At 40.5% G+C, this 26899-nt stretch overlaps 1 protein-coding gene across 1 annotated transcript in view; it reads left to right on the forward strand.

The window, feature by feature from the left end:
- Positions 1-16859: 16859 nt before the first annotated feature.
- gpr158a (G protein-coupled receptor 158a) overlaps positions 16860-26899 on the forward strand; it is a 119360-nt gene continuing 109320 nt past the window's right edge. The window contains exon 1 of the mRNA XM_088918693.1: positions 16860-18062. Coding sequence (XP_088774819.1) covers positions 17182-18062 — 881 coding nt within the window. The 5' untranslated portion in view covers positions 16860-17181. The remainder of the gene's footprint in view (positions 18063-26899) is intronic.

Here is a 26899-nt window from a genome sequence, read left to right on the forward strand (position 1 = left end):
CTACAATGTAATTTAGTTTGTGCAACAACTATAATTTAGTTGTCAGTTGTTCAGTAATGAGGTATTGTCAGTCACCATTAGCAGTGTTCATAATTTTCTGTAAATCTAGATAGTGCTGTCTACATTCCTTTGAAGTGAAGATTGTTCTGCTTGTATAAACAATTCCTTTTTTTAGCAAGTGTTCAATGACAAAGTTGCTGAAACAAATATGAGAATGATCTCAGAAAAGAACATTTTGCGGCTTTCTTGAAACTGTCTATCAAGTAGTTGGTATCTACTTCTGCCCTCATTTTTAGTAAATGGATGGTGTGCAGTTCCAATCAGAGCATCATCAGGCTCAGAGGGAGAATGCTGTGCATTTTAAGACTCCTTGTTGTTGTCAAGTCTGCAACTGTTTCCTCAAACACACGCAAAGATACCTCCTGATGCAGGTCTAGAATATTAAAAAAACATTCTTCCATTGATCCATTTCCAGCTGCTTTATGCAATACAGCATCATGGGGGAGCCTAAGGCTATCCTGGCAAATGGCAGGCGCAAGGCAGGCTACACCCTGGACAGGACACAAATCCACCACAAGGCAGATATGCAGACACAAACACACACACACTCTCACACCAGGGCCAGTTTTACCAGATACCAATTAATCCACCATTTTGTCACCAGGACTGTGGGAAGAATCCGAGCATCTGGAACAAACCCAGACAATCATGGGCAGAACATACAAACTCCCCACCGACAGCACCCCAGGCCCAGAATCGAACCTGGGGCTCCACCCCTGCATGGCAGGAATGCTAACTATTTTGTCAGTGCCACTCCCTATAAGTATATTCTGAATGTACAATAATGCCAATAAAATACACTTTCACTAAATGTAAACCTGGCATCTTGTTTAGGCTTTGTTGTCTTCCCACTGAATACAAAATTACTACTATGTATATTTCTTCCATTTTATCATGTGCATTCATGTAGTCATGAAGAATAAAAAAAATTTATTGTGCTATTCCCATTGAATACATTGAACATTGATGTTCAAGGAAAACTTTATAATGTAACCAAAATTGTGACTGTGCTTGGTGTTTTATAACTCCGGGTTGTAAGGCCACAGCACCAGTTAACCATTTGCAACACTTTCCCTGTTGTTCCTGTTCAGTTTCATGCATTTGAAAATAATACCGCAAGAGAAAGTTTTGAGATATAAGCTAACACTTGCTCATAGCTACCTTTTATACGCCAGCTGTTGCCAAACGTAGTGGTACCAAGTCTCATAAAATCATTTATTATTTTATTAGTATTATTAATAATAATAATCTTCTGACTGGGACAAAGTGTAGCATTTGGACTTGAGCCTGCAGTGCCTGAGCCTAGTTTAACAGCTTGCAAACCGATGTCCTGCTAAGCAAGTCCAAGTCCCATGAGTTTGAGTCTGTCAGCCAGTTGGACTCAATTTCCTCTCTATTTGTCGGATTTTGCTACTAATTTTCTGGTGAGAATCTATGTCTTTGTTAATTAACAGTGAAGGCATGTTTGAAGAGTCTCTTGGGCCCCTGCAGAACAAGATGCTTAGATGTATAATTTGGTTGTTTACTTTTTCGCTTCTGGCTGTTTCCATTGATCGCTTTAGTAAAATCAACAGTAGGTTCTTTTCTAACATCTCTGTACGCCCTTTCCAGGGCTTGCTATCCTTTTAATTTTGCAATAGCTGCTGCACATCAATGAGTCTCTACATTCCGTCAGCATATTACTGTGGAATTTCCTGCTAGTCTTCTTTAGAATATAAACCTATAAAACTACAGATTATTTACATTTATTTAGAATGTTTAACATAAAATCATCCTCACTGTCGCAGTTGACCTGTTATTAATTGCTTGTCAGATATCCCTTATCAGGTCATTAATTTTTAATGTGAATTTGGAGGGAAACATACAGTACATTGGCAATGCTCACTTTCTCGAATAAACACGATAAATGTCCTAGAGGACAAGAAACAGGTGGAAGTGACAGAAACCAGAATATTGTATTTGAAAAACCGCAACATCTGAAAAAGTATCACCGGCGCAGTTGCGAGGGCACAAGAAATGAAAGGTTTGTGCTGCCCAGAACAGCACCGGAATGTTTTGTTACAACACAGCTTTTGTTTTAGCACCGCTCTCTGAGAGATACACTGGACGTGTGCGGATGAAGTAATGGCTTCCACTGGTGTTTTACGTAAATATAAAATGCCTTTCTTAAATATAGTGAATGCAAGAAACCCCCCCCACAAATATCAGGATAATTGCAGCTGTTTCCCATTTGAATAATGTGTTGGTTCTCTGTGTGCAGCAAAAGCTGCTTGGATATTACATAGAATGCTTTCCCCAAGATTTTAAACTGCCGTACGGATAATGATGATCATAATTTAGAGATGATGCATTTGCCTTCAAATAATTCCAAAGTGCTTTTTACACAGGGGGAGGCTTACTCGTGTGTCCTAGGATGGGCTGGCTGCCACCCAGGATTCAGTTCTGTCTTTTTCCTTCTTGGATAAGTCACAACCTTTGACAAGAATGATCACCTTTCTGATAACGGATGGGTAGACAGTACAGTACTGTATGTCTTGGTGCTGTGCTGGATTTTCCTTAAATCCATTCTTCTTCTTGAAGAATTAAAATAGGATAGCAAAACCACCACCTTGTTTGGAAGAGGGTGCAATTTACTTTCTATTGGGGGCCTTAGTTTGCGCCTTTATTTCAGCCTTAGGCCTTTCTTTCAAAGCCATTTTTAACACTGTAAGAAAGGTGGCGAATGAGAGGACATCATTTGGCCAGTTCAGTGCTTGGTAGTTAGTGGTTTGAAATTGGTACAAGGATGTCATCTAGCCGTTCGATGAATGAAACAAGGTGTAGCTTGTTCCATGCTCCCACACCACTTTGTGTAAAAAAACCCCATCCTGCTCTCAGATTGAAAAACACTTCCAAGTAGTGTCCACTTGTGATCTCTGGTTCATGTTTCACTGCTGATCACAAACAAGTTCACCGGGCTGAGTTTGTGAAGGCCTTCGAAGATTTTTGGAATATTTGGATTACAATAGGTCCGGTCATTGTATTCTTTGTTAGAAACTGAAAGCATTCAGCTTTTTAGCCTGTCAGGGTAGGGCATTCCTTTAAGCCCCAGGATGCATCTGTTTTCTATTCTCTGGACTGATTCTAAAATAAGGATATCTTTTTTGTGAAGTGATGACCCAAATAGTGCAAAAATTCTAAATGATATGGTATTCTAAATACGGTATACTAGTGGTCTTGCTAATGCAATTTTAACATAAAACCCCTTAATTTAAATTAAACCTTAATTATGTTTGCCTTTTTATTGCATTTCTGCATTTTCTAGAAGATGCTAATAATGTGACAACATAAAAAGCCTTATGAAAAATCTTTGTGTTTCCAATGTTGCATTTATAATTTCTTTTTACTGCATTAAATGTAATCTTCCAGGTGTTGTCCAGTCCAGTATACATTTTAAATACTGTATTTATTGTACTTGGTTATTTTATTTGCTTAATTTACTTACTTTCTACAATTATTGCTAATGCTTCTATGATCTGCAAACCTCACGTATTTAGTCAATAGTCTAGACGCTAGATCAATAAGGAAGAGTAGTGTTCCTAGCAGAGATCCCTGCAGAACTGTTGCAATGCAGTTCTCTGCATTATTCCTACCCCTCTTCTGTTCTCTGTTCTCTGTTTTCGATCCATTAACCAATTCTCAATCCAAATGCATGCTTTTCCCCTAAATGCCTACCTGCTGATTTTAGAGGATCAATATTTTATGAGGAACATGATCAAAAGCCCTCTGAAAATCTAAATATACCGTCTTACGCACCCCTCTGAGTCCATTATTGTTGTTGCTTGCTCAAAAGCACTCTAACAAGTCAGTGAAGCAAGAAAGGTTTTCCTCTCATCATACTGTAAGATGTTGTCTAAGAACACCAGACCAGCCTCTACCTCTACCTTATTTCATCTGAGTTGAGCTGAAAACGAAACTCCGGACCTCCAAGCAACCAGAGACTTTACTGCAGTGTTCTTGGGGAAGGTTATTCTAGCTCACTAGAATATACATAAGATTTGGCTTCTCTAGTGCAATCAATCAGCCTTAATACAGCAAACTCTGATCCTCCATGAAAGTGTCATTTAAAAAAAAAACAACCTTTGCAATAATACATATTTACAACAAATCCAGGCTGTTATTTCAACATACCACTGAGTCAGTCAGCAAAGAGGTTTAAAGAAACTTATCGAACACATATTTCTTTATTACATTACATGCTTTTGAATATTTTATCTGTTTCTGATGGGATGTGTGAAATATTGTTCCAATTATGATTCAGACAGGTAAAGTCTGGTAAAATATCACATCAAAGTGTGCCATTACTGAGCAGAGAGCTGAGAACAGACCGCAAGCAAAAAAAAATCTATTTTAACTGTTTAACATCTTGTCAAAGGGGAGAAAGGTTCCCCATCCTCGGGGGCTCCCAGTTCTTGAAAGTGCTGTGATCGAAAAGAAAGGTCAATTTTGCATGAAATCACAGGAATTAACGTTGTTATGGTACCATTTCGGTCATTTGATATCTGCTTCAAAAGGTGGAAAAATACATATTAAGCACAGACACACACCACGCAGACAGCCACTGAAAGGGAGTATTTTCATATAGTATCTCATTGGACTTTCTTTGTACGTTTTGTAACTCTGTGGATTCTGACGCAGAAGACCAGGCTAGAATCCCTCGCAGAAAATTTCCTTTGCATCAACAGTCACATTTCCGAAGAGAGAAAGAAATACCTAGAGGGAGAATACTGTGTGAGGGACCTTGTTTATTGAGAGAGAAAACAAAATGAACCTCATGTTAGGCTGTCCTTTTAATACTGCTGAAGAAAGTAGAGCACAGGCTCCTTTCTTCCTGACAGGAAGATAAATTGAACTCTTTATACTTATGTTGGATATTTTTGCTCTACTGATTTTTTAAAAGCCTGGAACCAAAAGGTTTTCATGACATAAGAATCATACTGAGAATACCACACAGTACTGCAACAGGAATTCATTATCGGAATTGTTTGGGGAACCTTATAGACAATTTGATGCCCGCTGTCACTTTTTGGTCAGATATTTTTTGTTTGGATATGACATTCATAAAAGAGCTGTGAGTACCCTCTCAGCCCCTCTTGCTTTGACTGTAGTGTTTGGAGTACAATCGTGACAAGACCAGGTTGGTAATATAAACACATCCGTAGCTGATAACAACTACTAACAACAACAGGGGTGAAGGTATCAAAATTGAGTTTGCAGAACACTGAGACAGCAGACAAAGTCCACACCACAAGATGTAAACCTCTTATCATCAGCATGAACCAAAGCTAGATAGGACTTTGTTCAGAAGTGAAGATTAGCCAGGAGAGTTTTGGATTAATAAAGATTTGTAAAACTCTGCCAGTTAATACACATATCTACTGTATATCAAAAGTCTTATGTATTTTTCATAAATAAACATGGAATACATATGTTTTGTGATGCTCAGTGCATTCGTCTGTCTCCTGTATCTTGATAGCGGCCTAATTTTACGTTCATTTATTCAATTTTTTTTGTACTTTTTGAACAATTGTATAACATTTGCCATCTTTATGCAAACACATTACCGCATTTTGCATTTTACAGTATGTGTGATAAACCATTTCAAAAAGCCGGTTTGTAAAAAATGTCACATTGCGGTTTGGAAGTATTGTTCTTAAATCTTAACATAAGATGCTTACTTGGCATGAATTGTGATGGACACATGGAATATGGAATATTTGTGTCTTTGACTACTAATAATTGCACTTTGGGCTGGTAAGCAGAAAGAAGATAAGCACAGTGTTTTCAGCTGTGGAGTCTTCTTCAGTTGTCAGGAAGCGACTTCACAGCCTAAGAAGGCTCCACACCCAAAATGTTTTTTTTCATTCGTTTTACTTTTTCAGTGTGCAGTTAACCTTGACTTTGCAGCCTGCATGTTGACATATCTTCCTATAGGAGACATATCTTCTTACTTAGATTTAAACAATTGCATTCTTGTTTATCCAAACAAACAGGGCAACGTGTTACTGAAGTCATAATTAAACAGCAGCACTAGAATTTAGCAAATGCATACTGTATCTAGGCTTTTCGTGGTGGAGGGAAAAAAGAGTATTTCCGTCGGTTCATAGCATGCTAGCATAACATCTTGGGAAGGCTGAAACAAATCCACGTATCTGTTGCAATTAATTCATTAATCAGATGTGACACAAAAATTGCAGACTGCAAGACAGGGCCCTGGATTCAATTTATTCTTTTGACACCATAGGGCTCTGTGTAAACAACTTAGTAATATTAAAATATATACTGAGATGAATAGCTAAACCTCTGTTGACTGGCCAGGAATGTACTTTTATAATCCCTTAAAATATGCAGTAGTTTTGGGTGCTACCATGACATAACTAACACTATAAATCCAACAACGAATGTCCTTGCATTCAGTAATTGATACAATGCATTGAAAAGGTATGTGAACCCTAAGGATATTCACATGTTTCACATACAGTACTTCACCGCAGGTCCTGCCACAAGATTTCATTGGGATTTAGATCCAGACTTTGACTAGGCACTTGTAAAATGCAGAATTTTTTGTTCTGAAGCCAATCTTTTGTTCTGACTTTTTGTTATATCACACTGCCACCAGCATCCTTGATGGCGGAGGTGAGCTTCTTTGTTCAAAAGCAGTGTTTGATTATCGCCAAACATATTGCATTTTGTTTCTCATTAAGGCCAAAGTGTTCTACCTTTGTCTCCTTTGTCCAGAGAAAATTGTTCCAGAAGCCTTGTCGATCACGTGCGTGCTCTGTTTGGAGGGCAGTGGTTTTCTCTTTGCTATGTTTCTATGAATGTCATTTTTGTTCAGTCGTTTTCTGATAGTTGCGTCATGAACACTCACATTTCCCAAGGTCAGAGTGGCCTGCAGTTCCTTGAATGTTACTCTGGGGTTTTTTGCAACTTCTTTGTTTTTCCAGTTGGAGAGATTGTGGTAGGTTGACAGCTCCTGGGTAGAGGGACAGCTCCTGGGTAGAGCGAATGTGGTCTTGTCCCTTCTCCATTTTTAGACTGTCTGATAGTGGATTGGTTGGGCACCAGATCCACAAATAGAAATTGTTTTATAGCCCTTTCTGGATCATAAGCTTCAATAACTATGTTATTGCTATGCAATAATTACGCCTTAATTATGAAGCAAATTAATTATGAGCCTGGTCAGTACCTGGAGGAGAGACTCCTGGGAAAGCTAAGGCTGCTGCAAGTGGGGCCAGTAGGGGGCGCTCACCCTGCGATCTGTGTGGGTCCTAATGCCCCAGTATAGTGATGGGGACACTATACTGTAAGGCAGGCGCCATCCTTCAGATGAGACAGAAAACTGTGGTCAGTAAAAATCCCAGGGTGTTTCTTGAAAAGAGTAGGGGTGTGACCCTGGTGTCCTGACCAAATTTCCCCCTGGCCTTTACCCATCATGCCCTCCTAATAACCCCCCTCTCTGAGCTGGCTTCATCACTCTGCTCTCCTCCACACTGAGAGCTGGTGTGTGTGAGCAGACTGGAGCATCATCCAGGTGGGGCTGCACAGTGAGGGTGGAGGGGATCCCCATTACCTGTAAAGCGCTCTGAGTGGAGTGTCCAGAAAAGCGCTATATAAGTGTCAGGAATTATGATTATTATTACTCAGGGCTTTTCTCAGAGGGTAGCATGACTTGCTTCCAGACACCTGTTTGGAGATGACTGGTCTTTATATAGTCTTGAACCTTCCAAGCGCAGCCCAGAAAAGTGGGCTGAGTTTCCTTAAGTGAGCCAATGAAACTAGAAGTTCACTTACTTTTTCACATCCCCTGTACCTTAATCTCTCCTTGCTTGTTTAATTCACACACCATTTTTTCCAGAGAAGGAATTGGTTCACATGCTGTAAACCCCTTAACATTTTTTTGGATTCAACAACGCTATCATGACAAAACTATTAAAACTTCCAGTTTTATCTCTGTGGTTTACAAACGTTTTTCTTGGCATTATAAATAGTTTCTTCAGTTTCGCTTGATAACAAAAAAACTCCAAGTTACGTGCCGCACAACAACTGTTATATTTTCCTATCTGAAACATTTACAGTTCTGTTTGAGAACAGGCTTTATTTGATTTGCTTGTGCTCCATTTATAAAAAGAGAAGATTATAGAACACCCACTTTTCCCCTTATTTGGAGCACAGATTAGGGCTTTACAAGAAAGGATATTTGTACAAAATAGGGAAAATTTAAATTATGCTGAAGCAGCTATTTTAACTTCCTTATCTTACAGAAATCTAGACGGTTGCATTAGAGAAGACTGAATAAAAAAAGCAATTTAAAAAGCCCATTGAAGAAATGCCAACTGCCTTCTTATTTGTTTTTTCCATAAAGTGGAAACTCTAGTGTTTATTATGAAAACTCAGATTTTCACTTATATAACCTTTATTATGTTTCCCCATTAAAGGCATGGTTATGTTGCACCAAATAAATATTGAACTTCAACTTTGCAATTATTGTTTTCTACAAATACATCGCACAAGTCTACAGAATAATAAGTCTATATATCATTAGAGTGAAAGAAACATAGCCCTGTTCTTTTTCACTTTTATTTGCCATGATGTTTTGTGTTTTAATCTCCAGAGTCTGTTTCTAATTTATATTCAATAGCCCGAATAAATATCTAGCTACACAAAATCAGTGGTGTATTTATTAAAATGTGATAATATACTGTAGGTAATTAAAATTTTGTAATGCTGAAAACTGTGATGCTTGTATTACTTCTTCAGAGCTAGTTCAGTAATAGCAAATTCCTAATACATCCCTTATTAATAATGTATGGAGAGCATGTGTTATTCATTCAAACACAACTAACACATGCCTTACAGGTTTCTGCTATTTGAAAATGGTACAACTTCTTCTATAGTATGAGTATAATGTTTTTAAGTAAAAAGACATGTTAAATGAAGCCATCTATGGCTTAAGGGCAGACTGGAATGGAAGAATTCAGATGCTACTGCTCCCACATTAGTAATTACATGCTTGTGCAACCATTATCAATGGGCAAATATACGTGTTCCTGCTTTTATGTGGTAGATGATTCTAGAATGGTTCTCCATGAGAGATTAAATGAAGATCTAATTGAATCCATAGAACTTTTAAAATGATAAGCGAGAAGGCAAAAAGATTTCTAGGTTTAATATTTATCTCAAGTGAGGAGTACTTTATGAAGCTGTTGTACATGCTTTCCACAGACACTAAAGAAATCTTTTTCAGCTGGCATGAATGATCCTTTAGTAGGACTTGTGACAATACAAGGCTGCACACGAGCTGTATCACTTTTTATCATAGAAACGGTCCCTTTTTCCTTATAAACCCATTTTCTGTCATTTCAAGTTTACGATGTCATGAGAGAAGTCGGTCCAGACTTGCACCATGGAATGATTTAAACCTCGGCATTACTCATCAGGATGAGTTAGCAAACCCCAGTACACGTCCTTCAAAAAGAAGACACTCAAATTACCATCAGATTTGACATGCAGGAGGAATGCCTTTTGATCATACTGGTTATCTGACTGTGAAGTAATGCCTCTATCCCTGCAGAACTCTCTACCTCCTGTCACGCCTATTTGCACCTACCTCAAAACACAGAAATGAGTCTTTATTTAAAAAAATCAAAATATATATATATTCCACCTTACGACAGTAGACGACTAGAAGCATACTATAGTGTAATGTGGTTTGATTTCTTTCATAAGTGCACAGCAAGTTATGGATGTGTTGTAATGCAATAAAGAAATGGGACGTGGAGGAGGCTGTTAATGTTATATGCGGTCACGCAATCAAGAAGTGATGATGAACCCAACAACCGTCACGGAGACATGAATGTTTTTCAGTATTTGGACAGTCCCTCACTCTTGGCTGCATGACGCTTGCTTAGAGGGGAAAACAACAAGTTTTTGGTGTTAAATCATGATTTCCCAAGGAATAAATACAATTCAGGAAACATTAGTAAAGAATGCTTTTTTTTTCAGACTTACTGTGCTTTCCTGCAGGGGTTAAAGGTAGTTTGTAACTGAGATCTGTAGCTCGGTTCCCTATGGAATAAACCTATCAGATTACTTTGGTAGGCTCTCGGGTTATATCAAATGAATGGGCTGAGACCAAAACTCGTGCCCTTGATTTCCACTGTTATGGCAACATCTTCACCAAGCCATACTTTACATTATTGAGTCGCAGTCTTGAGGTTTAGTGATCTGGGTGTATCGAGATCTCCCCTCATTATCAGCGGGTACAGTATGTAAAGAGAGCACAGTGTTTTCAAGGTCCTGAATCGCATGACAGCAGATTTCCCTTTTTTACAAGTTTAAGCTACATGACAGAATCTTCTTTTTAAAAGTGGATCTACTTCCTCACAATCATTTATTTGCCACGATCCCCATTTCACTTCCATCAAAATATCTACAACGAATGAACTGCAGGTAATCGTGCTACAGCTAGTCTCATTCGCTGGGGAATGTGGCCAGGGGCTTGCTTAATGGCCGTACAGTGCTCTGATATGAACAGACACAGCTACTGCGGTGTACAGCTGAGAGTTTCGGACATGGGTGGAATCGGCAACACCATCCTTATGGTGCCCACATTTGAAGGAACTTGAATTACGCCAATTAGACTCCAAGGGCACGGCTTTATCCTTTTGTACAGGCCAAAGCCATACAGAAAGTTTGGACAGACATGTGAAAGTCAGCTGCTTTCGTGACAGCCAATTTTCACGAGCTTACAACGATTTTGGAGTAATCGTCTCTAACTGATAAGTTCTTAGTTTTCTGCCAACTCACCTTGGTCTATAAGGTGACCAGGTTATGTTCTTTCTTTCATGACAATGGCCTGTGTGTGAAGAATACAGCCCTCTCCTTTGATTTTCCAGTTGTATATACAGTATATATCTCAGCCTTCTATACCACAGGACTGTGCTGTACTCTCCCTCCAAGTGGCTGATCGAATTGTTTCAACACCCACAACAAGGGGCTTGCCAGCTTTTCCACATCACATTTTCTTCTCTGATATCATTAGCCTTCCAACTCCTTTTACATGGAACAGAGAATGACACAAGCTAATAGGCAGCCTGCAGGGATGCAGTCTGAGACAATACTTTACCTTCCTCTACAAACCCGGCACACCAGCTGATCCATTTGAAATCTGTACTTTTAATGTATGCAACACCAGCCAAACAGTCTTATATAATGATTACTGCCGAACCTCTCAGTGATTAACGTGACCGAGTGGTGCTCAGTGATCTCAATTGCTGGGGTGCTGTCTGTGTGGAGTTTGTATGTTCTCTCCATGTTCGTATGTTCCTCCGGGTGCTCGGGTTTCCTCCCTCAGTCCAAAGACGTACTGGTAGGTAAATTGATTTGTGGGACAATTTGGTTCAGGTCTGAGAGTGTATGTGTCTGTTTGTGCGCAGCAATGGACTGGCGTCCCATCCAGGGTGTATCCTGCCATGCTCCTATTCCTTGCTATGATAGACTCTGCCTCCCAGCAACCCTATATTGGATAAAACAGCTAGAAAATGAATGGATAGATGTCTAAAGTGCTTTCAGATGTGTGTGTTGTGACTGTGCAGCTGAGTCTGGAGCTTCATCTATTTTATTAAGTTTGGTGGAAGCACAGAAGCCCCATAAGTTGTTTACATTCATTTGCGGAAACTTTAATTCAACGAAAGTACAGTTAGATTACATTTTGCAAACCATAGTGCAAACAGATCTGTGACAGTGTGGCTGTATGCCAGGTTGTCACAGATTTCTATCTGAAAACAGCATTGACAGCATTGTTAAAATAAGTACCATAGTCCAAAAATCTTGTACTTGAAATAAAATTACTCAAAGTCCAGAGAAGGTAGAATTATTTACTCTCAATAAGGACAGACAGCAAATGTGAAAAGGTATGTGGTGTATTGCGGATGTGGATGATTTCTTAAAATGTTTTCAGTGACATTTACAGCCTCTGTCTACAGTTTTCCTTTTCGTTTGTTGAGTAGAAATCTGTGACAGAAGTCACAAAATAGAGCTGCCCATGGGCAAGGCCATGTGAAAGGAGGGAGTCCTTTTTGAAATACTTTCAATAGTAACGCAAGAGGAAAACGGATGAGCCACTGCACATGCAAAAAGGGCAGGCATTCAAGTTCCTCGATGTAGCAAGAGGCTGCGAGTCCTGAAGAAGGAATGACAATGTGGCAAGGAGTTTTAGATGTGTATTAGGCTGTAAAGAGGTGTGATACTGAAAGTGCGAGAAATTTGAAAGAAAAAAACTGAAAGATGAGTTTTCTCAATCCAGTCTCTCCACAGTATCTGGCTGAGCCATCACTCTCACAGCATCGGGCTCTGTCTGGTGGTGCCTGCTGGGAGCTATTTCTGCTCCGCTGGCTGTGTGCCACAATCTGACAGACGCCCAGAACCTGGGTGGTCACAACTTTCTCGGCCCTGCAGTTCTGAGAGGCTTCTCGTCGTATTAAAGTTACACATCATGTTTTTTTCTGGGTTTCGTTTTGGCAGTTCTCCTGATGAATGTCGTAGCTCTTTTCAAGTATAATCAAAAGTGTTCTGACCCCTTCTATGGTGTCCCATTTCGAGAAATGACAAAGCAATGTATTCTCATGTTTTTAGATGTCGTGCTTTATTCAAAGCATGAACACACAAACTGAAGCCTTCTAAGGGTAAGATGATTTCCAGTAAAAGTCAGCGAAAACTAAGGAGAAAAAAATTAAACATGTTGATCACATCATATAAGTATTCAGATCCATGAGCTCAACACTGGCAGCAACAGGCAGCACACTGACTGACAGCCACAGGTCATGCTGGGTAAGACTGAGATTGGTGCGATAGTTGCTTGCACTTTCAAGCATACAGTACATGCTAACATTCTGTCGGTTTGTTTTATTCCTTGTCTATATGATCTGAATCAGGACCAAATCTGTAGCTGTAACCACCTGGTCCATTTGCATACACAGTGTCTTCAATTTCAGTATTTCTCATCTCTCATACATAGTTATTACTATATTAAAATAGTACGCAACAGTTGTCTACAGTACATTAAATGACATCTGCCAATGACAATTCTTGAATTGTGTTGTAGAGCTTTTTATGTCCTTTGTCAGCTGTACAGAGTTTGCCAGTCCTGCTCTTTTGCTATCATCTGCTTCCTTGTCTAGTCCCTCATAAGTATACCAGAATCTAGATTATTTATATATTATACAGGGCAGTGATCCTAGTAAAGATCTCTGTAGCATTCGACTAATTTCATCACCCCAACCTGAGCATTCACCTATACATTTTCTCTCCATTTACAAGTTCTCAGTCCAAACACAAGCACACTAGCAGTCTATGTTCTCCAATTAAGCAGCTGTACGTTTGGGAGGAATTATAGCATTACTTGCTGACAAACAAAACATACAATTTTGAATGTTGAGTGTATTCATTGTTGCTGTTAAAGATTTCTGGTTTCTCAAGATCTAAATGAAAACAAAGCCACACTGACTATCTCCTAAAGTAAAATACCGCTGCTACAGTAATACCGATTGTTTCCTTACTTTTAATGTACAGTAATATATGTAAGACCTTCTAGTCTGTAATTATACGATTAATCGTTTTTATGGCTGGGTGCTACATCAGGAATGTTCTGCTCATTGGGTGTTACATTGCATTGAGATAGCTTTCGATGAGTTTTCGTAACATCTTATGAATAACGTCTTTTGTTTCCTTATGTACAATTGGCAGAATACCATCCGGTCCTGTAGGTGTTTCTGCTGCTATACTAATACTACACCTCAGTGAAATATAACGCAATACGTGAGTAATTTTCCTTTCATCGTCAACAAGTTCCCCATTAGTATCCGTTTTTCTTTTCCTTAACTTTTCTCTTGTAGTTGAAATACTAAACAAAGTGTTTGTCATTAATTTTAGCCTTCATTATTTTGTTTCTGTCTTGGCTTTTGATATATTGCAATTCCTGGCATTCCTTGTTTGTAATTGCACCTTTTCCTTTTTTAAAATAAATTTAAATGTTTTCTTTCTCTTTCTCTACATTTAAACATTTGAAGCCCCTGCTTTCTTACCTTTTATTTTCTTACTCTTTGGACAGATCATCTCTATATTTCAAGCAGAATTTCTGTAACCTGTTACCAACTCTTCTTTATCGATTCTTTATGTGTCCTATTATATTTCGCTTCTCCTAAGCCCTGCCTTAGTCCTTCATAACCCACTGTGCCTAAATTCAAAACTTTTTTTTTGGACTCTACCTGTACAGTTTCGAAATATAATTCAAACCACGCCTCCATTTCCAAATGGTTCACCCACTACTTTTTCCTAACTCTTCCTTTTTATGAAAAAAAAAGAGATCAATACAAACATATCCTCTGGTTATTCATGTGCAACATTTCAGTGTCTGCTGCTAACATCCCTGTTGATCTCCCCACTTTCTATGAAGGAAAATTAAGATCTCCCAAGGGATGTCCACATCCTAAAGTGCCCACTGTGGCTATAAACGTAACTTGCATCAGCATGACACTTGTAGTAACAGTCAACACAAATTCTGATACAGTAGTCAAAACTCTCCTCACTTGACTTTATTTCATGTCCAATAATAAAACACATTTTCATTAGTGTAAAACTAGAAAAAGACTAAATCCCCACGTGCAAATGGATATTACAGTAGTTTTAAGTGGCACATTTAAAAATATTTAATGTCGAGGTTGTCTTCGCGCAAGAACAATTGCTTTCATCCCTAATCGTCGCTTGCACTGCAATATTTTAATAGGCTAAAAAGTTCAGTTGGTTCCTTCTTTATATGAGATACCGTTTATGGGAAGAGATGGCTGCATATTTAATTTGTGTTCCAGGAAGCCCGGAGTACTACTGTATGTGTAAGAACTGCGATCAAATTTCCTTGAGAATAATTCGCTTATGCTGTGCTTTCTGAAGCTTCGCTGTTGCCTCTTGTGATCTCCAAGTTTTTTGCTCTGGAGATATTTTAAACATTATTTCCGTTCAAGAAACGCCTTGTGCAGCTCCTCCTTAGGACGGAGTATCACACCTAGCCGTCTGAAACTTTTATCATGTTTTTATTAGCTTTCGACAAAAAAAAACCCCATAAAATAATTGTTTAGCAGTATGAGACCTAAAATATTTTGTTTAGAAAAGGAGATGAGCCTGGTCAGTTAATGCAATTAAAAATAGCAACAAAAGCACGTCTGCATTTTGGAGACGCTACACATTTTGGGGGAAAAAAAGCAAGTCTGCTTATTTTGCTTATGGATTTTAGTTGATATTTTGTTAATTGCCTTGTGTCTAGCAAACATTAGCGGGAAATATTCCTACATTGCTCGTGCCGGTACGCTTCTATGACCAGAGTGGACAAAATAAGTGATCGCGAGGTGAAATGACTCATCCACACCGTGAATCACCGGGGGTAAAGTGGGGCCGCGATATTGTCAGGTCAGGTGTTTCTGTAAAGACCACCGTCTCACTTGTTCCATTTCGTGTCATGAATCAGCACGTTGCCAAAATAGAGAGATATCTTGGAATTTGGTTCCGAACACAAACACTAAATCGGTCAATTTCAGGGTTGTCTTATGTGGACACTGGCTTTGATGTGACTTTTTCGTCGGTTAAATCTTGTGAATGAGGTCGACGAGGTGGCACGCTGGCTAGCGCTGGAACCCAGGCAATTCGGGGGGGTCCCCCTTAGGGGCTGGGGTGCCCTTGTGTGGAGTTTCCGTGTTTTCCCCGTGTTCGTGTGGGATTGCTTCAGCGCTCTCCAACACCCCACTGGGGAGGCTAATTGTTTCGGGTGGGTGTTTAGAAGTCAGGGGTGTCCAGTCCTGGTCCTGCACGGCCGGTGTGTCTGCAGGGTTTCAGGGTCGGAAAAGGCGGTATAAAAGCGGCAGCACCCGGAAAGCCGGGAGAAGGTGTTCAAGTTGTCCTTCAGAAGCAGAGTTGGACACCCTGCTGTAAACTGTGTGCGTGCGGGTCTTCCCGCATTGAACCGCTAACTTCAGATGAAGCGGAAAAACATGTGATACTGTGCACTTTAGGAGATTCGAAATTCTTGAAATCGATCTAAGTTCGATTTTTTTTCGACTTAAGTCAAGTATTATTTTTGCATCGAATGCCAGATACTATTTTTTTTTCGTTTCAAGCCTCTCCCTAACGAAGTAAGCATACCCTGATAAAATCTTCATCGCCTGTAAAAACATGCCACAAATAAGCGCCTCAGACTAAAACCAGTTGACTTATTTTTCGTCTGTCTTTACCTCAGCAAGGAAAACAGGAACCCAAGGCAAAGGTTTTCTGTCTGTGCATGCTCAACACAAACGCGTTAACGTTCCTATTCACTTGGGATACTTCATGCTTGGAAAGATATCCATGTTTTTAAACTGCAGTACTAGTATTTATTTCGCAACATTCTGCCCGAAGGTCTTTTCAGCACTGGACAGCTCCTTCTCTCTACCTAACCTGCCCCCGGTGAAGTGATTGACAGAAGAAATGGCCATACGCGAGTCAAGGACACTATAAGAACCCTATAAGATGATGAAGGAGACGGGATTTAAGAGCAATTGGTTCTTGCCGTCCCGCTGGTCTAGTTACAGCTTGTTGTAAGCCGAAGAGGGCGGAGTGTGTTTGTTATTGAAGTGTGAGAGGGGTACGGCTCCCTGCGCATAAGTAATCCGATGGGGTTTTTTTTTTTTTGCTTTTTCAATTTTAGCACCCTGGGTTAAAGCATTGATAGATACGAAGGGCTACGTGTAAAATACAAGGCTTTTCTAGCAGGAGCGGGGATGTGCTTCTTAAACGGACTCCAGAAACACCTTTAATGAAAATCATTGACTAGCGGAGACAGACGTAAGCGAGCTAACTATAGCATCTCCGAGAAAAGGATGTGACCCGCTGTCCTCACCGTATTTTCAAGAAGAGCTAAAAAGAGAGAGAACTGCATTCCCTTATCCACAGGTGAATATATCTCAATTCATTAACTGAGGAATAGCATTTCCTTCTTCGTAAGCAGCTTTGGTGGGAATAAACGGAGACTTCAAGCGCAGAGCAAGGTACAACGATATGGCTATTTTCCTGTTTTATTTACTCTTGCAAACGGTAGTTGTTATTGGATCAAATCATGGGTTTACGGGGTGGGCAGCTCACCCCGGGCACTCGGCAATTAAGGACAAGAAGCCTATTTACAACAGCCACATTAACAAGGAACCACAGTATTACGCGTCTTCGACGAAACCAGCAAACGAGCGCTCCGTCGTATTACAGAAAATCGTGGAAGATCTTCCAGAGGTTGTAAAGGCTTTTTTTCATACTGGGGATTCTTCCACGCTGAAACACGCCAACTGCTCTCGGCGAAGCGAGCTGGGCATCCTCCGAAACGCATCGTACCTGGCTTCTCCTCATCCCCTCCACAGCGTGCTTGACACTGTGATGCACGCCACCAACTTCCTCAACATGATCTTGCAGGCGAACAGGTCAAGAGAGCAAAACCTGAGAGGCGACATTGAATGGTACCACGCGTTAGTGAGGAGCATTTTGGAAGGCGATCCCCAAATCCATCGAGCCGTGGTCACCTTCAACGTCAAGCCTCTGTCGTCCGGTCCTCAGGTCTTCCTGCAGGCGACGAGAACGGGCGGCGAGATAGTCCTGCAGGACCTTTCGACGACGGCTCACCATCACCTGAAAAACAAGACGGCCGAAACACAGTGGTATAACGAGTTCAAAAACGGAAAGAAGCCCCGCTTGCTTCGACGAGTTTTGCAACAAGAAATAAAGCCGGCAGATTCCTTATGGAGAAAGGGGGACACGTACGTCGTTGATAAAACTCAAATAAAGTGGTCAGACCCTTACTTGGAGTGTGAAAAAGGAAATTATATCCCCCGCTGGCTTCTGACTTTGTCGGCTGGGTTCTACGGACTCAAGTCAAATATGGCTCCTGAATTCAGGTATGTGTAAACTTAATCTGAAACATATAGTCTCAAAGTTAGTTGGTAAATCAATTCAGAACTTTTGTGATCAAAACTTTGCATATCTTAGTATGTATACATTATGAATAAACCCATACAATATACCATCGTATACCTTATATAGAGTACAGTAATTTCCATGAAATAACTACTTTTGAGTTTGTGATATGAATAATTAGTCAGGTCTGATTTTAAGAACTTTTTTTCTAACGGCAAGTAGAATCTGACAATTATCTTCTGCAAAAAAAAAGAAGTGCAATTAGATGTTTATTTCTTTTATCGTGGTCCTGGTGGACTAAGGGTTTAAATTGAATTGCAACGCAGAGTTTTCCGAACGGTGCTTTGCCATTTGAAACCGTTTTAAGGCCACATAAAGAATACTGAATCAAGGCGAGCAAATATGCAGTGCTCACTCAGAGTGAATGCGGCGAGGCTGTTCTCCGGAGCGCACGCAGAGCCCTCTGCGCGGAGCTATGGTTTTTTTTAGGGGTGTAGCTGTACTGACAGTGCACTTAAGCCGTGGTAAAGCAGGTGCCGAGCTAAAAATAACACTTGGGCTCCAACCGCACGTAAATGATCAGTGACCGAAAATCCACATTTATTTTCTAGCTCTCTCTTTCTCGGTTTCGATATATGTTCTCTTCCCAGATACGTATGCAAAAATACGATAGATCTATTTAATTCATGTATTTCCACCATATGTTGAACGAAAGCTGTTCGTTCAAGTATAAAGTGATGTTTCGTTCACGCACCTTTTTAACCGGTTGATATGATGCTTGAAATGTGTTAAACCGGGGGACTGTGAATCTTTCTTGACATACAATGATGGATTGGCAAGTACTGAAATACCCTTAATAACGTTATCTTGAAGACGATTTCATACAGTATACGTTATTTGATCTTTCGTACATTTTGTTTTCCTGACGCACTGAAACATTCGGGTGTGTGAGATACAGTATGCTTAGTGCAGGCACTCGCCTTCCATACTCGATATCCGGAAACAAAACACCTCTCGGTAGATCTGAATTTGTGTTTTCTACATCAGGGTAATGTGTCATGAATGCATTCCGAGAAACACACTAGTTAAGAAACTAAACATGGAACATACAAGCTTACAAAATGGTGAGGGGAGCAATACATGAAATACACATAAAAGAATAAGAAAGGAAAATGATAGACAACAGAATTTGTTGATAGACAACAAGTATCCTCAAACTATACTTCTCATTTCTTTCGCACAAGTACATCGGGGGATGTGCATAACATTAACAGTGTAAAATTACTAGTACCAGTGGCACATGTTTTCAAAACTATAACTTGTCTCAAGAGTTACTTATCTCAGCCACAATATTTTAATATGAATTTGAACTGTAATTATTTAGCACAAAACTAAATGCTTATATCAGATCCAATTTGAAATGGTAAACCAGTATACCAATGAGAAATCCCAAAGTTTCTTGCTTCACAGGAAGGGTTTGTTTCACATTTTCTGAAATTGTTACAAAATGTGGAAGGGTGAAAATATAGCTGTAAAGAGGGTGATGATGCTCTGTTATCAGTTGAAGTTAATGTTACCATCACTAGGTCACTTTCTTTGAAACTGAAGTACATTCTGAAGCCTTGTGCAAAGCTTTGTAAACTGTCTTGCAAATGTCTAGCCTATCTCTGTGTTGGGTTCTGATTCAGTGAAGGGCCTGTCGTGGAACTTCTTCCTAGAAGGACATTTTGCAAACTTTATGATGGCAAAATCACCCACTTTTTCATTTTTTAAACAAAATACGATTTTCCAACTGGGGATTTTAAAGGAGGAATTGGCAATGAAAAGTTTAGGAACTCTTTGGTTCTGTGAGTTAAAAGTTCCAAAAAGTACCACGAGCGTTTAATTTGAGCACTTTCAGGGGGAATCTCCCTTGAGATCTGATCCTGCACCTTTGCTCATTGGCTGTTGTTAATAGATCAGGACTAATACATCATTTGTGTTCAAGAGGTGCTTTTGTGACGTCACACTGGGTCGTGCACATGACTGCAAGGATTGGACTAACTGTATTTTGTTGGATTTCACTCACTGCTGTAATCTACTCCTCAAGCATTTTACAGCCCGACTCAAGCCCCAGAAACAGATCCACTTCTGTCATAATCCTGGAAGTGAGCGTCACTCTGCCTGAATGCCTGAATATGACATCGTTCGAAGCTGAATTTTCTCCTAATTGTACTGTAGGTAGTGCGGAATATTGGAATGTAGCTTCTACAGCAAGAGGCTGTTGTACGGTGTGCTTATCGTGAGGTTGGTGATCCAGAAAGAAATGGCAGACAACATACTGCACACTGAGCCTTTACAGGTCATATGTTTTTGTCTTTATCATAAGGCAGCTATGAAAAGTCGCAAACCCAACAACCAGAATCAAGTGTTATCTCTCTGTATTGATGGTATTGTGATTATCTTCATTCAGACACCTAAAGGAGACACAAAGGTAACAAGGCTGCTGGTATGAGTATCAGCCAGCCTTTAATACCATAGTTCTCCAAGAGTCAGTGCGCTTCGGCAGGGCCAGTAGGCAAATCCTTCAGGCTGCTTTCAATAAACTTGTTAACCATCCATGTTGGATGGATCATCGTAATCATAATAATGTAATGGTGTATCATGCACTCATCTGGTATGCCAGATACAATACACTTTAAACTGTAGGTTGCACTTGAAAAAAAAGAATGAACATTCAAGTACTCTCCAGAGTACATCCATTAAAATGTGTGACTTTTAATAGTTCACTTGCATAGAGTATCGTCTTGCACGTCAGGGTGGACAGGAATCATTTGGTATATTTGCTTCACTTGAATGGTGGATGTCTTGGCGATGCTAAGCCAGTTCGGGCATTCACCCTGCACTGACTCAAACTAATGTGCAGCTGTTGACATGAGGCCAGATTGTGTAGTGACAATCTGAAAGAGTGAAGCAATAGGGGTGTGGGTAAATTCATATGCTGTTTGGACGAGAAGTAGATGCTTTAAGAGGGGCTTGGGTTAATGCCTTCAATGCCTATATTACCTTGAGTCATCCACCTACTATGTATTGGTCACTGTCATGTTACTGTTAAGTGTAACACACTTTACTTCTGGTACTGTTCCAGAGATACAAGGGTGGGTTATAACACCTTGGTGTACAGTCAGGGCTTTGTACTGTATGATAGTATGCTTGCCTTCAGCAGCTATGATCAGTGATCAGGATTTAGGTAAAGCTCCACTGTGGACTACTAACCCAGTCATATTTTGACCATATAATTTTTTTTAAATCAAATTGGTGAATGTAGAAAGTGCAGAATATGTATTTAATGTTGCTAAAAATGGATGGATGGAAGTATGTTGTAAAATACCGTATGAGGAAATGTGGACGACAATGGCAATATAATATATAAAAAAGTATGTACTGTAAGTGGTACATCCATATGCAACCTTAATATATTAAAATAAATAAAAATATGTATAAAATATTCACCCACAATGCTCACCACTAAATCCGGCTTTCCTGCCAGCAGGAAATGAAAATTAAAAACCACAAGCCCACCTCTGCATATCATATTTCCATATTTCCTCCTGATTCTGACTCTCTACACATTGAGAAATGTGTGCTTGTGAGAGGGCCAACGCACAGGTAAAGTGTGCTTGTACTGACAGTGTGCGGGTCTGCCAGTGGTGATCACACTGCCCCTATACCTGGGCTCAGGGGAACAGAGGGAATCTACTTGGCTTATCTGGCCAGCTGGCACAAGGCAGTTCAAAGACATTTAGAGTGTTCAGGTTCCATCGAATTGCCATCACTAGACTTCAGCTGCACTATCAACTGACAGGACGCACCTGTGATCAGTCCAGTCGTGGTCAATCTTGTGTGTCGACCCAATGAGGAGACCTTCAGATTGAGAAGGACAGCTTGAGGGATTGCTGTGGCTGCTCCTTCCATTGGATGTCAAGGAATACCCACAAGCCACAGGAATCACAGTCATTGAGTACCCGTATGGGAAACATCCTGACTCACTCTAGTTGTGAGTCAGCAGTGAAGTTTGTATATTGACATAGATGAAAGCCTGGTCAATTTTGGCAAGGTGTGGCGATTTATTACACATTAACTGTAGGTACAGTATAATCCTTTCATCTCTAAATGTTGTTGTCTATTGCACATTGTCACATGTCTAAATGCACTTAAAGCTTTCTGTGTAGATCAGTGATCAGTGTTATGCTTACTGCTTCAATGCAGCATTGAGCTTTACCCCGACCTACAGTAGATCCTGCACAATGAGTTGGATGGGTGTGTAGATCATGTCAATGCCAAATGCAACTTGATATCAGAGTTGATCCAACAGTTGTTTTAAGATTGGTATGTTTTAAGAAAATCATAACTATACTCCATAAGCAATATGTCTGCTAAGCTAGGCTACCTAGTCAGAATGCTTGTTGTTGAGTTCATGGTGTCAATATCCTTTATTCATCATTTACCTAGGGGAACAGTATCTAACTCCAGCCCATGTGCAGCCTTCTACTTCATTGTCAGGGACTTGTTAACAAAGGATGAAATGATGTTCCATCCAGAACGTATAGATGAAAAAAATGACTTAATTCTGTCTGATGCTTGTTTTGAATATCAGTTTATATTTGTCAGCTATTTGTATATATTGAATGCAGCAGTGGTTCCCAATCCTGGTTTTAGAGCAACACTGTTTTTGCTGGATTTTATTCCAGATGAACTCTAAATTTCTACTGCTAATTGAAGAACTAATTGATCTCCTTGCTTTGTTCGGACCTGTACTTAACTTGTTTTTTCGGTCAGTCCTGAGCCTCAGAAACACCTGGCCTCAAAGGCGCACGTTTCCAACGTCATCAGCATACAGAACTTTACACAGCCTCTCGTCAGCTTGTTTCGCTGCTGTTTCTCATGAAACAGCTCTTACTACTGGAAGACTGGCGATGAACAGACACGGGTGCCCCTATATCTGGCTTCAGGGGAAGAGGGAGGGAAAGTATTTGGGGAATTTTGCCGGCTGGCACAAGGCAATTGAAAGAGGACTCACTGACCATCAGATCCCCATGACTAGACCTCGACTGCACAATCTAGGTCGGAGAGCTTCGACCTTGAGTGTTGTACCCCGTTGTCTTCTTCCTTTCCTTCTGAAAGGTGCAAGTGGTTACCTTTTCTCAGACAACGCACCTGCAGAGCCGAACACATATTCCCCAAATAGGAAACTGAAATCAATTAGGCTTCTGATTAAGAACTCGACTGGAGCAAAACTCAGAAGAGACAGCGTTCCTTCAGGACCAGGGTTGGGAAACGGCGAGGTACAGCATGTGGTAACGTATTTCACCTACAGTATATACTGTAGTATATTGCTTTAAATCCGTGCTGCCTTTCGCAGTGTTAGGATTTTAGAGGTATTCTGCAACGACTTGACCAGAGATAGGATGGGGAAAGCTCTCATGCCTCCCCCGTTTAGCCTTTAGCACTTGTCCCTTAAATGATGTTTCTGGATGACGTGTCACCCGCTGCTCGCCGGAGCAGGTCAGACGCTGCCTCCCTCCTCCCTTGCCCTTGTGCCAGACCGGCCATCCGCTCGGCCCCAGGTCATTACCCACCTCCCTTTTTGACAGCTGCAGGTATGTACTGGGTGTCAAGTGCTGCCTCTCGCAGGTGTCATTTCAAACCCATCGCCAGCCAACGAATGGGTGAGTGGATCCGGCCTGATTTCAGTCTTGGCCAGGTGCTACAGGACTGCTTGTTACGTACCTTTACACTGGAGACACCCTGATCTACTTTGGACTACAGATTTCAATGTAAAAAAATGATTAAATGAAAATGAATTTTCGTGATATAGTATTTTTATCGCGTATGGATACGATACGATACACTCTGGTGTGTAAGACGCAACCACTAAATGAGTGATACCAGAAGCTACTGTTACTGGAAGTATTTTGCTGTTCTAGAACTCCCTCCCTCTGAAAACACGCACACAGATTGATGCGTTTGTTTTCTTTACTCTCAGAGGAGTTTCCTGAATCTGAGTAACATTTGAATTTTCAAGCGTCTCTGTCTCATTCATCCATTTTACTTTAAATCTTTTTGTTTTTGCATCCTGTAATTTCAAGTTAGTATCGCTTTCTCCCTGTAGTTTCTTAATATTTTTTATTGCATCCCCCTACGTTTTTATCAATGCTGTGAATTTCATTATTCCAGTTTTAATCACAACATTCTGCCATCTGTGAAACTGTCTATATTTAAACATTGATATTAAAAATACAACATGGAGAGAATAGATTCCAAGTATTAAATAATAAGACACATTTTATACAAACGTGTATTTTTTCGAACTTGTGTGGTAATATTAGGACTTCAATTTTAGTTTTATACCCGATCTATGAAGTGATAGATAACTTCATTGTTGCCCTTTACAGAGCAGCCATGTCTTTAAATAGTTGGCATAGAACCTCTGGTATGAATAGAAAGTCATTGCCCAGACTGATCAAAAAAATATTACAGGTAACATATAAATCTGGTCACGCAAGTACCTGGAGGTAGGATCTTATACCTCATTCCAAAGCATTTCCCTGGTTCTTGATAGATTTGAAGACTGAGCTTTTACAACAACCAGATTTCATGGCATAAAAGTTATTTATTTTTTAAATTTTGCTTTTTCATTGTACAGTATAAACCAGTGCAGTACGCCACAAGCCAATACAGTCCATTTGATCTTGAAACATTCTCTGCTTATGTAGAGTTCACGGTGTACTGAATTAAAACAAATAATGGAAGAAAGTATTCATATACAGTACATACACATTTAGAATATTTTACCTAACTTTCACTATGGGATTGAAAATTGGAATTCGACTCTCTTTCCCTAGCACAGAGTCCATGAGCTTCATTAACCATTTATGTCATATTTTCCAAGTCAGAAAAAAATAATACTGATTGAGAGGTTGGAATAGTTTAGAAAGTGCAACAGCAGGTCCAGGGTCTATTGAGTTCCAGAGCATGCAAACGTATAAGTCAGTTCAAGTATTTTGTTCATGCTTATGGACAATAACGAGAGAATGGGTTTGATGATCAGTGACTCTAGCACGCAGAATTGCACCTATCACATCGAGAGAGCACAATCTTGCCAAAGGCTTGAGCTATGTTAGGTTTGGCCTGTTCTGTCAAGTTAATGCATTTTTCTGTGTTTCCTTACATTTCTGGAACTGGTTGGAAACACTTTCCATCGGGATTAAAGTCCAGTACAATGCATTAGAAAGTGCACCAATCCTGAAATAGATTTTTTTAAGATGAAATGGCAAATGGAAAACGAAAGAAGAAAACGCTTTGGAAGCTGTGTCTGAAGCTGGCTCGCGTGTTTTAGAAGTGCTCCAGTTGTTGTTCCATCTTTTACTTTGCCATTTAATTTCATTCACTCCTACTTTTTCCTGTTTTCACCTTTTACCGTGCTCATGTATTTACCAGGGCAACTGTTACTGGAGCTGCCAGGAGAGGCAAGAGCTAAATTAACTCACATTTACTCCTCCAGTAAGCTTTCCCCTCACACTACCCAAAAGATTGATCATCATCTATGAACCGGCTTCATTACTCTGCTCTCCTCCCCACTGAGAGCTGGTGTGTGGGGAGCGTTCTGGCGCACTATGGCTGCTGTCGCATCATCCAGGTGGGGCTGCACATTGGTGGTGGTGGAGGGGATCCCCATTACCTGTAAAGCGCTTTGAGTGGAGTGTCCAGAAAAGCACTATTTAAGTGTAAGCAATTATTATTATAGCAATTATTATCATTACAATTATATATGACACAACGGAGCTGTCACATGATGCAGGTTGTCATCACTAAAAATTATTGCACAGGCATATCTACAGATTCCTATTTTGGCACACAGATGGAGTAAAAGGGGTCAGAAAAAATAGCTTTATGTCTACACTTTCTTTTATCAGGTTAAAAAAGACTAAATGCGCCCAACTCTAATGGGAGATAAAGTAAGTGCAAAAGGGGAATAGATCTGGGCTGTACTGTAGATGTTCAGCCGAACAGCTGGGACTCAAGGCAGCCGTTCTGAGCCAAGTGCCCAGAGGCGCCAGCTGTGAATGTGTGTATATCAGGGTGAGGAAGACGCGGACTGAGCACAGAAAATCAATGCTTCCAGACACCTGCGCTATTTTACACAGTGTAAAACAAACTCGGATACAGACCGTGTCAACCTTGAGATCTTCCGCATTTGATGAAGCGTGCTTAAGAAAACCGGCAGCTCGGGATTCTGATTTATCGCTTCGGCGAAGTTGTTTTATAACTATTTCAGTAGTCTGGTTGAATTCTTACACAGGCGGAAAGAGCCGGCGAGTACAAAGGGACAGAGAACCTAAGACTTTGGCGTTCGCTTGCCCCAGCCTAGGCCGAGGAAGTGACGTAGCCCATCCCGCTCAAGGGACGAGCCGGAGAGAGAAAACGCCGCAGCGCTGCTGTTTCGGGTGCTAGAAGAAGGGGTGTGTGGCTCAGCGTGCCGCCAGCAAGCGTGTCCATGCAGAAGAGTGGAAGTGCGAGATTAGAGTTGACCTCCTCGATAACCCCTGTTTCCATAATCACCATTAGTCAGATCAGATGGGAATGTGTCAGCCGTTAGGAAAATGCATTTAGGCCCAAGAAACATTGGCTTCATCCACTTGGCTGGGGGGTCAACAACCTGGCCACGGGAGGAGGGAGTCAGGACCCCCACAGCGAGAGAGAAGTTAACCAAGGGGCAGCTGCAGATGGTGTTGAGGCAGGATGGAGAAAGATGATTGCGAGCAAGGGAGAGAGGCTT

This window comes from Atractosteus spatula, chromosome 6 (assembly GCF_055471065.1).
Source record: "Atractosteus spatula isolate fAtrSpa1 chromosome 6, fAtrSpa1.hap1, whole genome shotgun sequence".
NCBI lineage: Eukaryota > Metazoa > Chordata > Actinopteri > Semionotiformes > Lepisosteidae > Atractosteus > Atractosteus spatula.